This window comes from Crocuta crocuta, unplaced genomic scaffold (genome assembly GCF_008692635.1).
Source record: "Crocuta crocuta isolate KB4526 unplaced genomic scaffold, BGI_CrCroc_1.0 scaffold488, whole genome shotgun sequence".
Lineage (NCBI taxonomy): Eukaryota > Metazoa > Chordata > Mammalia > Carnivora > Hyaenidae > Crocuta > Crocuta crocuta.
In genome coordinates, this window is record NW_027530995.1 from 959,087 (window position 1) to 973,953 (window position 14,867).

The 14,867-nt window shown below is 39.1% G+C and overlaps 1 protein-coding gene across 1 annotated transcript in view; it reads left to right on the forward strand.

Moving 5' to 3' along the window:
* PHEX (phosphate regulating endopeptidase X-linked) overlaps positions 1 to 14,867 on the forward strand; it is a 201,795-nt gene that overhangs the window by 172,497 nt on the left and 14,431 nt on the right. Inside the window, exons 16-18 of the mRNA XM_077770526.1 lie at positions 4,167 to 4,221; positions 7,696 to 7,763; positions 11,336 to 11,466. Coding sequence (XP_077626652.1) covers positions 4,167 to 4,221; positions 7,696 to 7,763; positions 11,336 to 11,466 — 254 coding nt within the window. The remainder of the gene's footprint in view (positions 1 to 4,166; positions 4,222 to 7,695; positions 7,764 to 11,335; positions 11,467 to 14,867) is intronic.

Genomic DNA, 14,867 nt, shown 5'->3' on the forward strand with positions numbered 1-14,867 from the left:
CAGGTGTGGGTGGTTGTGGCTTCTAACACATATGGTGAACTACGGTAACTGGTCCATGTTGGGACGTGTGTATTTTTGTGTATTCCTGTGTGGCTTGGTTCATTTGATGCGTTTTTCTGCTTTCACTTAGCATTTCTTGAGCACGAAATTGCACATAAGCAAATGTGAAATTGGAGTTATGCCCCAGTGTTTTGTCCCAATATATCAATGACCTTGGATCAAATTTGCCTTTTCAGTGTAAGTGTTACAGCAGAACTGACTGTATAGATTTAACGTAAAAGAGCCGCATACACAACTGAATGCTGGTTTTCCACTTAATATTTCTTTCACCTAATAATATCTTTTAGATATTTTTTCCAATGTCGGCATGTAGTTACTCATTTTTTGAAAATGCAAATGACATATCAGATAAAGGGTTAATATCCAAAATCTATAAGGAACTCACCNGGACGAATGGATCCGGAAGATGTGGTTTATCTATATGATATAATACTACATGGCAATGAGAAACAATGAAATCTGGCCATGTGTAGCAACATGGATGGAACTCGAGGGTGTTATGCTGAGTGAAATAAGTCAGGCAGAGAAGGACAAATATCATATGTTTGCACGTATAGGAGGATTAGGAGGAACTTAACTGAGGACCATGGGAGAGAAGAAGGGAGGAAATGGTGGGGGAAAGGGAGAGAAGCAAACCATGAGAGACTCTTGAATGCTGGGAACAAACTGAGGACTGATGGGTGTAGGGGGGAGGGAGGATATGGGCATGGAGGGGGGCACTTGTGGGGATGAGCACTGAGTGTTATGTGGAAACCAACTTGACAATAAACTATTTGTAAAAAAAAAAAATGGCATTTACAGCATTAAGAGATGACTAACTTGCTCATCAAAATGCTTGTGGCAGTTTACACTCACACCAACACGCATGTCACACCCTGGCCTGTATTACCAATTATCACTTCTTAGGTTTTGCCAGTCTACTAGTTACATGTCTGTTTCCTCCTTCTCCCTCCCTCTCTCCTCTCATGTATACATCTGTACATGTTTATATGTATACATAATGTGTCTGTATGTAATATGTGTGTAGGCATGTGCATGTGTGTACATATACACACATCGACATTGTGAGGAGTACCTCCCGTAAACATACTGATAGAAAAAGGGACTTTGAAAGTTAAAACAGGTAGTGAAGTGGTGCTGAGATGGGGGGGAAAAGGAAATAAAATGGATTTGCAGAAGAAAACTCAAGAAAAGCCTATTAAAAAGGGAGAGAGGAGAAAAAGCATTCCCTTTCAGTTTAATTTTTTACTTTCACCTTTGCTGTACACCTTACCACTATATGAGGTAAGATACTGGGGTGGCCCTGTGGGGCTTTGCTCTTTCCCTCTAGCCAGTCAGCACCTACAAAACTGTAGCTTCCACTGTTAATCTGTTCGCTTCAGCGAAGCCGTCCTGAAGTCATCAGATGCCCCTCTTGGTCAGTGTAGGACCCCCTGGCCCTGACAAGCTGAGCAGACACAGCTGCTCAGAGGAGCGTGATGGCTGTGGCCTGCTGGTCTGAGGCCCTTCACAGCAAAAACCGCAGAAACGGAGACACGGAGACACATGCAGGTGGCACATGTCAGATGTCTTCTGTGAAGATGTTGTCAGTGGACAGAAGTGCTTCCAGCTGGGCACAGTACCAAGCAGGAAAGCCATAATAATTTTATAATTAGATCACATTAGTTTATGATCATTGTTCTTATTAGGAAGTATCATTGCTTTTTTTAAAAAAAATTAATGTTTGTTTATTTTTGAGAGAGAGAAAGAACAAAAGCGGGAGGAGGGGTAGAGAGAGAGGGAGACCCAGAATCCGAAGCAGGCTCTAGGCCCTGAGCTGTCAGCACAGAGCCCGATGCGAGGCTTGAACCCATGAACTGTGAGATCATGACCTGAGCCGTAGTCGGACTTAACTGACTGAGCCACCCAGGTGTCCCTATCATTGCTTTTGGATGATTTTTTGTGGGAAACGAGACTTTCATATAAACACAGTGATTTGCATATATGTGCAATATGTTTTTAGGGCTCCTGGGTGGCCCAGTCCATTAAGCATTCAACTCTTGATTTTAGATCAGGTCATGATCTCATGGTTCATGAGATTGAGCCCCGTGTCAGGCTCTGCGCTGACAATATACATATATATCTCCAACTCAGAAGGATTTACTGAAAGTAATAACCAAAAAAGAGGATAGGATATTGATGTAAAGATGCAAAAAGAAATGTAAGGAAATGAAAAAATTATGAAGATTAATAGGATGTTGCCTCTTCAAAGTCAGGTGCATTTTCCTTTGTTTGAAAGCTGCAGGAAGAGAGAACTGCTAGCTGGATCCATCTCTGTTTTGCAGTGAGGTTTTTGCACTCTCAAACTGATATTAAGAAAACATAAAGAATATTTAACTCTATTATAAATGTTATTATAAATGTTAACATTACATTTCATTTCTAAATTAAGAACTTGTTTTCTTGCCCCCACCTCTTGTACTACCCTTTCATGACTGGTAGATAGACAGAATGTTGAGAGGGAGGGAGTGAAGAGAAAACATTGTATTTAGTTTTTTAATGTTTGTTATTTTGAGAGAGGGCATGAGGCTGCATGTGGGAAAGGGGCAGAGAGAAGAGAGACAAAGAGAATCCCAAGCAGGCTCCATACTGTCAGCGTCATGACATTTTAACTCATAAAAGAGATTTCAGTCTCAAAGGGAACGAAAGCTCTGGAACAGCCAAGGACATTGCAGAAGGCAGCTCTCTGGCTCGCGCTCTCTCTCTCTTTCTCTCCCTCCCTCCCTCTCTCCCTCTCTCTCTCTCTCTCTCTCTCTCTGAATGTGTGTGTGTGTGTGTGTGTGTGTCTTTTGTTACTATTCTTGGCATTCCTGATTGTTATGACTTAGGAATGCAGCTCTTAGGATCAGCCCAGAAGGTTAAATTTAGTGGTGAGTTGCACTAGCAAAGCAAAGCATTTCTCCCACTCATCTGCACAAAGCCAGATGCATGATTTGTAAGGCCCACTGCAAAATGAAAATATGGGGTCAGGAAAGAGTGCAGCTAAAGGTACTCAAGTATGATGTTTATCCTGCATTTATTGGCTTCTCTTTCTCTAAACTTGTCATGGTTTATTTGCTATTCATTGCCATTGTAAGTTGTAAGAAAAATAAACATTTTAAGTCATCAGCATAATTTTACTGTTCATCTTTAGATTGTACAATGCCAGTTTTAAATGAAAACAGCTTTTAACTTGTATGTGAAATCACCAAAATTATGCAGTTTGTATTTTGTAGCTTATACATGCATAGATATTTTGTTCTTACTGTAACAGTGGAAATGCTGCATGAAACCGACCCCACGTTTTTATGTCATTTCCTAATACACATGGATTCTCCTAACACTCTCATCTTTAGCTTACTGATGAAAAAGGAAGTACTGAAAGGAAAATAAACTATGGGTTGCCCTGTGTTTCCCTTTGCTTCTGTGTCATTTTCACTGTACGTGATTGGTTAATACAGGGAAGTAACAAAAGTAAGAAAAGATCTGATAGAGTTCCCTGGTCATTCAGGTTAGAGTGCCCTTGCCTTTTTTTGGTGATCAAAGCAAATCCTGGTTCCATTAGAAAGAGCCCTCTTGGGGCTGTCAGAGCTCACATCTACTCAGTCTTGGATGTCATATGCTTATCTTGTACTTGCTTTGAGTCTCACAGAATCCCCCACATTGTGGATCTACTGGAGTTCTGTGCTTCTGGGAATCACCAAGAATGTTGTGTGCACATGGGACCCCCGGGGGAGGGAGGGTCTGTGACTCCACAGTTTGCGTGTCCATGTAGCTGGCCCTTCCTTTATCAGGGAAGCTGCTGGACTGCCAGAAACTTCCTGCATGTGCTATGAAGGAACCCAAGTCATGGCAGGGTGAACAATGCCTATTTAATTGCGTGTTCATGCAAAGTGGTTTCCTTGAAACCATTGTGATGCACTTGTTACAAACTCTGTTGAATTAATGTCATTTTAGAAACAGTGAATCTCTTGAGTGCTCCTAGCTTTCAGGGGGGCCTTTGAAACTTCTCGGCTAAAGCTTGAACCAAGTACTCATAATTGAATCAATCTCTGTATCTCTTACAATTTTATCTGTCTTTCTCCCAGGATTTCCAGCAGGAGAGCTCCAGAAGCCTTTTTTTTGGGGAACAGAATACCCTCGGTAGGTAAATTAATGAAGAAGTCAGCTATTGACAAGTAAGGAGGAACATACTGCTTTGGCTGAGATTAGAATATAAAGTCACAAAAACAAAAACCAACACCACTGTTTGTTCAGCAAAAACAAGACATAGAACTTGGTGTGGGTCAGATGTACTTTCATCATTTTAGGAATTTGTTTTCTGATTCTTTTTCCACTTTGTGTGACTGGACAGGAAAGGCAGCATCTGCACAGGGGACTTTGATCTTTCTGCATTTATTCACTTTTGCATTGACTCATAGGACAACTATGTGGACCTTGAAGGATTGTTATGATTTGAGTTGATAGTAAAGGGCCTAAAACCATGGAAGAAATGGAGGAAATAATGTGAGAAAAAGAAAGAAAAGTAACTATAGAAAACCAAGATTTTAGTTTGATTGATCCAATTAGTATATGAGGGGATGTAGTGGAAAAGACATCTATAAAAGAAAGTTGATATTTGATATTGGCAAGCTCTGAGTGATGGGTAAGGAGCCTGGGCATTAATAAGCAATAGAAAATATTTAAGTTTTTGTATTTCCGTGATGAGGAGGGACGCTGAGCATCGTTTCATATTGGCCATCTGGATGTCCTCTTTGTGGAAGTGTCTGTTCATGTCTTCTGCCCATTTCTTCACTGGATTATTTGTTTTTCGGGTGTGGAGTTTTGTGAGTTCCTTATAGATTTTGGATACTAGCCCTTCATCTGATATGTCATTNGCTCTGATTTGCTCATTTTAGACACTCTAACTGGATGAGGTGGTATCTCAGTGTGGTTTTGATTTGTATATCCCTGATGANTTCATCATGCATATCTCTTATATCTTTGATTAGGTTTATTCCTAGATATTTTATGGTTATTGTGCAATAGTGAGTGAGATCAATTTCTTTTTTTTTTTTAATTTTTATTTATTTCTAGGAGAGAGAGAGACAGCGTGAGCAGGGGAGGGTCAGAGAGAGAGGGAGATACAGACTCTGAAATAGGCTCCAGGCTCTGAGCTGGCAGTCAACACAGAGCCCGACGCAGGGCTCGAACCCACGAACCACGAGATCATGACCTAAGCGAAAGTCAGACGCTTAACCGACTAAGCCACCCAGGCACCCCTCAATTTCTTGATTTCTCTTTGTGTTGCTTCATTATTGCTGTATAAAAATGCAACCTATTTCTATACATTTATTTTGTACCCTGTGATTTTGCTGAATTCATGGATCAGTGCTAGTAGGCTTCTGGTGCAGTCTCTCAAGTTTTCTTTGTAGAGTATCATCTCATCTGCGAAATGTGAAAGTTTGACTTCTTCTTTGCCAAATCTGATGCCTTTGATTTCCTTTTGTTGTCTGATGGCTGATGATAGGACTTCCAGCACTATGTTAAATAACAGTGGTGAGAGTGCACATCCCTGTCATTTCCTGATTTCAGGGGGAAAGCTCTCAGTTTTTCCTTCTAGAGGATGATGTAGCCAAGGGCTTCTCAGAGATGGCTTTGATGATGTTTAAGTAAGTTCCTTCTATCCCAACTTTCTCGAGGGTCTTTATTAGGAAAGGATGCTGTATTTTGTCAAATGCTTTTTCTGTATCTATCAACAGGATCATATGGTTTTTATCTTTTCTTTTGTTAATGTGATGTATCACATTGATTGATTTACGAATATTGAACCGGCCCTGTAACCCAGGAATGAATATCACTTGATTATGGTGGATAATTCTTTTTATGTGCCGTTGAATTCAATTAGGAGCAGCCCCTCTTAAGGGAAGTTTATTGTAGAGCAGTTCCTATAAGCTTCCATTGTTCATCCCTGAAATTCATCCAGTCAACTGCATTGACCAAAGGTGGTAGAGGACTGAGTACTGTTCTCAGGGCTGAGAGGCTTGAAAAACGAAATGTTATAGGCTGCCTAGTGACAGCCACTACTGCAGAAATGAGCACCATGTAACATTACAAGTTTTGTTCCACACTGCCATGATAGCTCCATGATTGAAATGCATAATTTTACTCTTACTTCTTTTTTAAAAAAATTTTAAATAGTTTATTTATTTTTGAGACAGAGACAGAGCTTGAGTGGGGGAGGGGCAGAGAGAGAGGGAGACACAGAATCTGAAACAGGTTCCAGGCTCTGAGCTGTTAGCTCAAAGCCTGATGTGGTACTCGAACCCACGAACCGTGAGATCTGACCTGAGCTGAAGTTGGACAATTAACCGACTGAGCCACCCAGGCACCCCCTACTCTTACTTCTTTAATGAAGGTTTGCAATGATGTAAAAACAGTAGGAAGTGTTTTTTCAAATGCAAATTACCTTGCAGGAAAGAAATGAAGGAAAGAATTGCCACCAAGGGGAAAAATGAAATCTTACAGCACTTCCTTGAGTATCGTTGAGACCAACAATTAACATGTTAAGAATCATTATGTCCTGTAATAACATGTTGCTTCAAAAATTCTTGTTCTTTGCACTTATGGGTCCTTTCCATTTGCTGGGTGACTTTGATGTTGCATGTCAGAAGGCAACTGCAAAGTATTTTCAGGAAATCTCAGGAAGAATCCTCATAACAAAGATTTTTAAGTTGTCTTTAATATTCAGCCACATGTTAAAAAACTGAATTACATGTAGACCTATCACTTGCTTGATATGGCAAAGTTAATTAACTGATTAGTTAAATGATTGTTAACTTTCTTACTATGTACTAGGTACAGAGAATTTAACAGTGATCAGATTGATAAGGGTTTGGCTTTCATGGAACTTGTAGTTGAGAGAGGTGCCAGACCCACGTGTACGTGTGCATATACACAGACACACACCTGGAAGCCTCCTTATGGATTTCTTCATGTATCATTAATATACACTGTTTCAGTTCTTTACTGCTACCTAACAGCACCACCAAACAATCACTACTGGCTTATGATTCTGCAGTTTCCAAATCTGGTTAAGGCTTCATGATCTTTGCCATTCACTCCTGAGCTTGTCTTTCACAGAAGCAAGGGAATGTGACTACCTTTGAAAGCAGTGATCTCTTTCAATCTCCGCTCTGTTCCTTTTTTATGATTGCATTTGGGAAACAATTTAACTTCTAAGTCTATAGTGATTTTTTCACCAGGTTCTCAGATAAAAAATAAATGGTATGTTTACAGACAGGATCTTTTCAAACCCTGCTGCTGCTTTGGCTGTTTATAAATATAAAGTATCTAGAGCTGATACAGAATTATAGAAGCATTAGAGCTAGAAGGGACTTTAGAAACCATCTCTTTCACATCCCTAATTTCATACATGGTCATTGTGGCAGTATTAGAATTTATTTTCTTTGTCTATTTCAATGAGAAGATTGTGTTTAGATTTTTCTTTTTATAGTTTTGAGGGTGTGGTTATTAAGTTGTTGTGGTTACTAGAAAACAGATTATCTTGTCTTTTCACTGAGAAAAATCAAATGATTATGCTCTGGGGTTCATGCCTGTAATCTATTTATACCATAGATCTCTGAGTTATGGAGCTATAGGAGTAATTGTTGGACATGAATTTACACATGGATTTGATAATAATGGTAAGTACTGATTCATTGTATAAGCTGCTGCTTTTATGATAATGTTGATGATACGGATGTTAATTGTTGCTATTATCTTTGCATAGTGGCATCATCATAGACTGAAGATTATCCAAAGCAGTATGACTGCTGATTGAAAAGTTTCCCCCATGCCTTGTTGTTATAGCTTGCCATAAATAAATAATTGTTCCTGTTGGTGATGGGATAGCATGAAAAAAAAGACCTTGTAATTTCAATGAAATTAGCTTTGCATTTAGATCAGGATTGCTGTAGCTGCCATGATAGTTACAGGAATTGCTTCATACCCTCTCCCCTCTCTCACTTCTTTATTCACCATCTTGGGATGCTCTCCCTGGAGGTGTGAGCTCTGCTCTGAAGATGAAAATNACAGTGGTGAGAGTGGACATCCCTGTCGTGTTCCTGATCTCAGGGGGAAAGCTCTCAGTTTTTCCCCGTTGCCTGATTCTTTTATACTATTTCAAGGATTATGCAATACTTAAGCTGTGTTTTTCTCTATACTGGTATATCTTCAGAATTTTTTTAGGGGCTATGCTTTCCTAATAATGCATAATGTAGAATATGCTGTGTATCCCATTGACATTTAAGCACAAAAGTAGAATATTCATCAACTAAAGAAATTATTGCCCCTTGAGGGTTGTCATCATTTTTAATTGGCACTCCTTTCTCCTTTTGAGTATTATTGGAAAGCCACATGAAATCTCTGAAATTTATGAATTAGTCGCAAATTACAATCATATCCACATCTGCACAGTGACTTGGAGGCAGATTCAAGGAGCTGACTGGCACAAGGCAAGATTGTATAGAAAGGACCTGTTTTTTCCATGTCTGTGGTGTCTCCACCATCCTTTCCTGGATGCTGACCCCAAGCCCAGATACTCTTTTGGTTCTCCTTCTGGACAATTCTTCCTGTGCTCCCACCAACTCTTTCTGAATCATCTAAGGTTTTTGTGCCTCTTGGTCTGCCCCCTCCCTCTTAAAATGTAGCTACCTTGTGGTCCTCTCAATATCCAGAGCTACACTTTCTGTCTTTGCATGTTTGGTTTATCTAAGAAGGGTGTCTTAGCTAAGAAACATAAGCCAGGAGTGATCTCTTGGTTCTGGGCCTTTCTTCCTGGGAAATTCAAGTATAGTTCCTGCCTTGAATCTTTTGGAGGCCTTTTGAAGTCATTCTCCAAGAACATAATCTAATGATGGCAATTTCACTCTGTAATCAGTACTTAGAACAGAGAGTCACACAGTTAACTACATGCCCAGTAACTGTTTAATGATTGGTTGGATAGTGTGTGGAGGACAGTAAGTCCATGCCCTCCCAGGGGTTCGTGTTAGCGGCATCCAATCCTGCTGAAGAGCCTTGGATTATTCCAGTTAACACCTTGGCTTCGAGGACTTTCTTGTATGCCCGATGAAGAATTCTTTGCATAATTAAGTTCAAACCAATAGTAATCTTGAGTATGAAGACAGTCCAGATATACTCAAACTTCTTTTGAAGGATGTAGAGAAAACGAAGAGTAAGCCTGTGGCAAAAAAGCATGTATAACTGATGTTTTTCCCTTATGTTTTGGAGATTTCCATTCTTGTTCCAAGTTCTCTTTTGAGAGCAACCTTCCTTGTCAAAGCAGGACAGATGGGACTTCCATGCACACTGATGGCTGTGGAATGATTCATAACAGAGGTTTTAAGTGTCTCTCAGCTCCTAGCAACTTGGAGGAAACACGTTCCTATAGGATTGAGTCAGGGGCTGCAGTCTCACAGCGTGAATGACTCATTGGACTGTTCCTATAGATGATTTGGAATTTCACTGGTACTGGCGCTCCATCTCCTTTCATGGGCTTTCTGAATGAAGCCGTTTCATTTCATAATCCAGAGAACATTTTTATCAGAGGAAAACAAAGAATTCAAGAATGGTTTAGAATGTGCATGCCATAAGCTGATGAATCTTATTTTTAAAATGTTCTTTATTACTTAGGAAGAAAAAACTTCCTCAAACCTCTTTCTCCTTCCTCCCTTTTTACAATTAACCTGAGACACTGGAGAGAAGGTAGAAGCTGCTCCCAGGTATGGTCCCTGCTTTTGGGACTGCTTTCTCAAGGCCTCTTGAATTGAGGGAAAAAGACAATGAGGAAATTAGTTTCAATAAATACTACAAATATCTTTTTTGTTTTTATTTAAATTCCAGCTAGTTAACATACAGTATAGTATCAGTTTCAGGTGTACAGTATGGGGATTTAACACTTCCGTGTATCACCCTGTGCTCATCAGGATAACTGCCCTTCTTAATCCCCATCACCCATTTTACCCCTGCCCCACTTACCTCCCCTCTGGTAACCATCAGTTACCAAACTGATGTTTGTTCTCTGTAGTTAAGAGTCTGGTGTTTGCTTCTCTCTCTCTCTCTCTCTCTCTCTCTCTCTCTCTCTCTCTCTCCTTAAAATCATTAGCTTTGTTTCTTAAATTTTACATACAAGTGAAATCATGTAGTATTTGTCTTTCTCTGACTTATTTCACTTAGCATTATATTCTCTAGTTCTCTGCATGTCAATGCAAATGGCAAGATTTCATTCTTTTTTATGGCTGAATAATATTCAACTGTGTATATGTATATTGTACCTGTATCTTTATTTCTTTATCTATCTTTCTATCTATATCTTCAGCCATTCATCAGTCAGTGGAAAATTGAGCTGTTTCCATAACTTGGTTATTTGCTGTAAACATCAGGATGCATGTATCCCTTTGAATTAGTATTTTTGTATTCTTTGGATAAATACCTAGTAGTGCAGTTGTTGGTTCATAATATAGTTCTTTTTTTTTTTTTTTTAAGAAAGTCTTTTAATGTTTNTACATCCCCACCAACAGTCTAAGAGGGTTCCCCTATTTCCACATCTCGCCGATACCTGTTGGCTCTTGTATTATTGTTTTTAGCCATTCCGACAAGTGTGAGGTGATCTCTCATTATAGTTTTGGTTTGCATTTCATTGATGAAATGTGTTGTTGAGCATCTTTTCATGTGTCTTTTGGCCATCTGGATGTCTTGCTTGGGAAAATGATGCAATCCCTATCAACATACCAGCAGCATTTTTCACAGAGCTAGAACAAACAATCCTAAAACTTGTATGGAATCACAAAAGGCTCTGAATAGCCAAAGCAGTTTGGAGCAAGAAAGGCAAAGTAGGAGGCATCATAATTCCAGAGTTTCCAGGTTATGTTACAAAGTGGTAGTCATCAAAACACTATGGTATTGGCACAAAAATAGACACAAAGATCCAAAGAACACAATAGAGACCCCAGAAATAAACCCACAATTATATGGTCAATTAATCTTTGACAGAGCAGGAAAGAATATCCCCTGGGAAAAAGGCAGTGTCTTCAACAAATGGCTTTGGGAAAACTGAGCATCTGCATGCAGAAAAAAATGAAACTGGATCGCTTGCTTACACCATCCACAAAAATAAACTCAGAATGGAGTAAAGACTTAAATGTGAGACGTGAAACCATAAAAATCCTAGAAGAGAACACGGGTAGTACAAATATCTTTTAATTTTCCTTTCTGCTAGGTAGAAAATATGATAAAAATGGAAATCTGGATCCTTGGTGGTCTACTGACTCTGAAGAAAAGTTTAAAGAAAAAACGAAGTGCATGGTTAACCAATATAGCAACTATTACTGGAGGAAAGCTGGCTTAAATGTAAGTACAGCTGTGGTGAAGGAGCATCTTGTGGGTCATGTTTTCTTTTCAACATTAGCTTCCTTTAGCCTGTTGGTTCTCAATGTGTGGTTTCCAGAACAATAGCATCAGCCTCTCCTGGGAAGTTGTTAGACGATGTAGTTTATCTATACAATGGAATACTACATGGCAATGAGAAAGAATGAAATCTGGCCATGTGTAGCAACATGGATGGAACTCAAGGGTGTTATGCTGAGCTAAATTAAGTCAGGCAGAGAAGGACAGATAACGTATGTTTGCACGTATAGGAGGATTAGGAGGAACTTAACGGAGGACCATGGGGGAGGAGAAGGGGAAAAATAGTGGGGGAGAGGGAGGGAGGCAAACCATGAGAGACTCTTGAATGCTGAGGACAAACTGAGGGGAAGGGGGGAGATGGGCAGGGAAGAGGGCACTTGTGGGGATGAGCACTGGGTGTTATATGGAAACCAACTTGACAATAAACTATTAAAAAAAAACAGCTTGGTGTTTGTCCCTTTAGAATGTAGCAATTTAGCCAATTTTTCCCCTGCCTGCCACCAACCTGTGCCCAGATTTCTCCCAAAAGTTAAGAAGTAAGGCACTCGTTTCTCAATGAATTTAATAATTAGATTCCTATACATGCAGGGAAGTTTTAAAATGTTTATATAAAAATCAATTTTCTCTAAAAAATAAATAAAAAACAAAGAATCAAAAAATGGAAATTCTTAACTTTTACTCCAGACCTGTTGACCCAGAATCCTGGGGGGGGAGGTCACTGGTGGTCCGGCGGCTATCTTCTCACAAGCCCTCCGCTGATTGATTCAAGCTTGAGTTTGAGAATCACAACCTAAACATTAGTTTGTTTTCCTAGATTCAGACAAATGTAGAAAGTCTTGTTGCAAACATGAACAATAAAACTCTTATAAATCTACACTCCATGTCATTTAAAAAAAATTTCGTTCCAAACTACTACTTTGTAGTTTAATTCATTGAAATCTCACTAATTTGAATTAATGACTCTGTATTGGTTAAGAGATGACATTTATAGAAGTTTGACCAAAAGAAGCGTACTTTTAAAATGCTTCTTTTCTATTAGGTATCTAAATTTCCACGAAGGCAAGAATGCGATTTTATATCTGCTGTTTGTGTGTGTCAGATTTTGCTCCTTTCCTGTCTTCATTTCTGTCTCCTTTCACTTTCCCTGTCATCAGTCTTATCTTGCCTACCTGTAATTCATCTTAATTACCATGGTACACTGTTTCCCATGGTCATGTAAGATACACATGTACACACACACCCCTTTAGTTTAGTTCATGGTTTTCAGTGGCTGCCTAGAAGTCCACAGTGTGAGTGTGTCTAACATACTCAACTAACCTCTTGTCAAGAGGTTACACTTTGTCTCCAGTTCTTTTCCCACAGCAAATGCTGCTGTAATAAACACTCTTGTTAGGTTCATATTCTTTTTGTCCATATAAGATAGATTCCGACTATCACCAGCAAGTTATAATATTTCATATTCTCACTAGTGATATACAAAAGAGCATTTCTCATTTTCTTGTCAATTTATGAGCACTGTAAAAAAATACTACAGGGGCGTCTGGGTGGCTCAGTCAGTTGGGTGTCCAACTTCGGCTCAGGTCGTGATCTCACGGTTCGTGGGTTGGAGCTTCGCGTCGGGCTTTGTGCTGACAGCTAGCTCGGAGCCTGGAGCCTGCTTCAGATTCTGTATCTCCCTCTCTCTCTGACCCTCTCCTGCTCATGCTGTCTCTCTCTCTCTCAGAAATAAATAAAACATTAAAAAATAAAAGATATTACAGATGTTAAAATTTTATCATTCACATTACAGTGTTTTCCCCAAGTATAATTACTCATCCATTGGATTTTATATATGGCATCTTTTGACCTACAAAAATTAAACATTTCTATATAGCCAAAGATACATATATTTCTCTTTAAAAAATAATTTCTGTATTTCCACTCTATGTCATATATATAGTTTCCCAGCTTTTCTGGGAAGGTTTTTGTTGTTTTATTATTTTACATTTAAATCTTGATGAATTTGAAACTTATTTTTTATGGAGTTTAATATGAGTATTTACTTTTATTTTCTTCTGAAATACCAATCCATTGATCCAACATCACTAATTAAAAGACATTTTTTTTCCTCACTGAATTGAATACTTGTCAGAATGGAATCTTATTTATATTAATTTTTGGATTATGTATTTTACTCTNTTCTCCATGCCCATCACCCTCCTTCCACTCCCCCCTCACCCCCACCATCTCCTGTTTTTATTTTTTTACTTATTTTTCCTTTTCCTTATTTTGCTGGTTTCATCTGGTTTTTTTCATTTCTCTTCCCTATATTATTTTTTTCTTTGTAGTTTTTTGTTGCATTTTCTGCCCCTGCTTTCATAATTACAAGAAATAGATTTCTCACATTGTATTGACAGTAAGAGACCAATAATGAAGAATCGTTTGTAGGGTATGGATCTACAGGAAGCCCTCACTCTAAAACACACATGCACACACTATATGCGTCTATTTCATATAGTTAAGGGTACAGCACCTAACACGAACAAGAGACCACACAGAACTGACTTGTTCCTTCTGATTCTTCAACCATATTCAGCACAAGGAACACAACTCCTTGTTCAGAAAGAGAAACCAGAGGCTATATGCTTGAATAGTTTCTCTAGCTCTTTCATCACCGTTTTGGAAAGCCATTTCTGTGTGTGTGTGTGTGTGTGTGTGTGTGTGTGTGTGTGTGTATGTTTTAATATCTATAACTCTTTCCTGAGAAGATGTAAAATGGGTGCTTCTGTTTATCTGTATTCAATTCAGGAGTTATCACATTGTGAAAATCCATCTAGAATATATGTTACTTCAAGAAAAATGTAGGAGAGGTGTTCTAGAGTTAGATAGAGGTTCAAATCTTGATTAAAACATTTAGAAGTTTTTTTTTTTTTTTTTAATTTTTTTTTTAATGTTTTATTTATTTCTAGGAGAGAGAGAGAGACAGCGTGAGCAGGGGAGGGTCAGAGAGAGAGGGAGTCACAGACTCTGAAACAGGCTCCAGGCTCTGAGCTGGCAGTCAGCACAGAGCCCGACGCGGGGCTCGAACCCACGAACCGCGAGATCAGGACCCAAGCGAAAGTCGGACGCTTAACCGACTAAGCCACCCAGGTGCCCCAGAAGTTTTTTGAACTTGGGAAAGTTGCTTAATGTTCCTGAGTCTCAGTGTCTTCATCTCTGAAATGGGTCACTGTTTCTGAACTCATTCATTTGTTGTAAGAATTAAATGGCTGAAATGGCTGCAATTATGTAAAGCACCACTATGATGGCTGACATGCAGTAAGTATTCAGTAAATTATAGTTACTCTTGCTAATACTTTGTCACG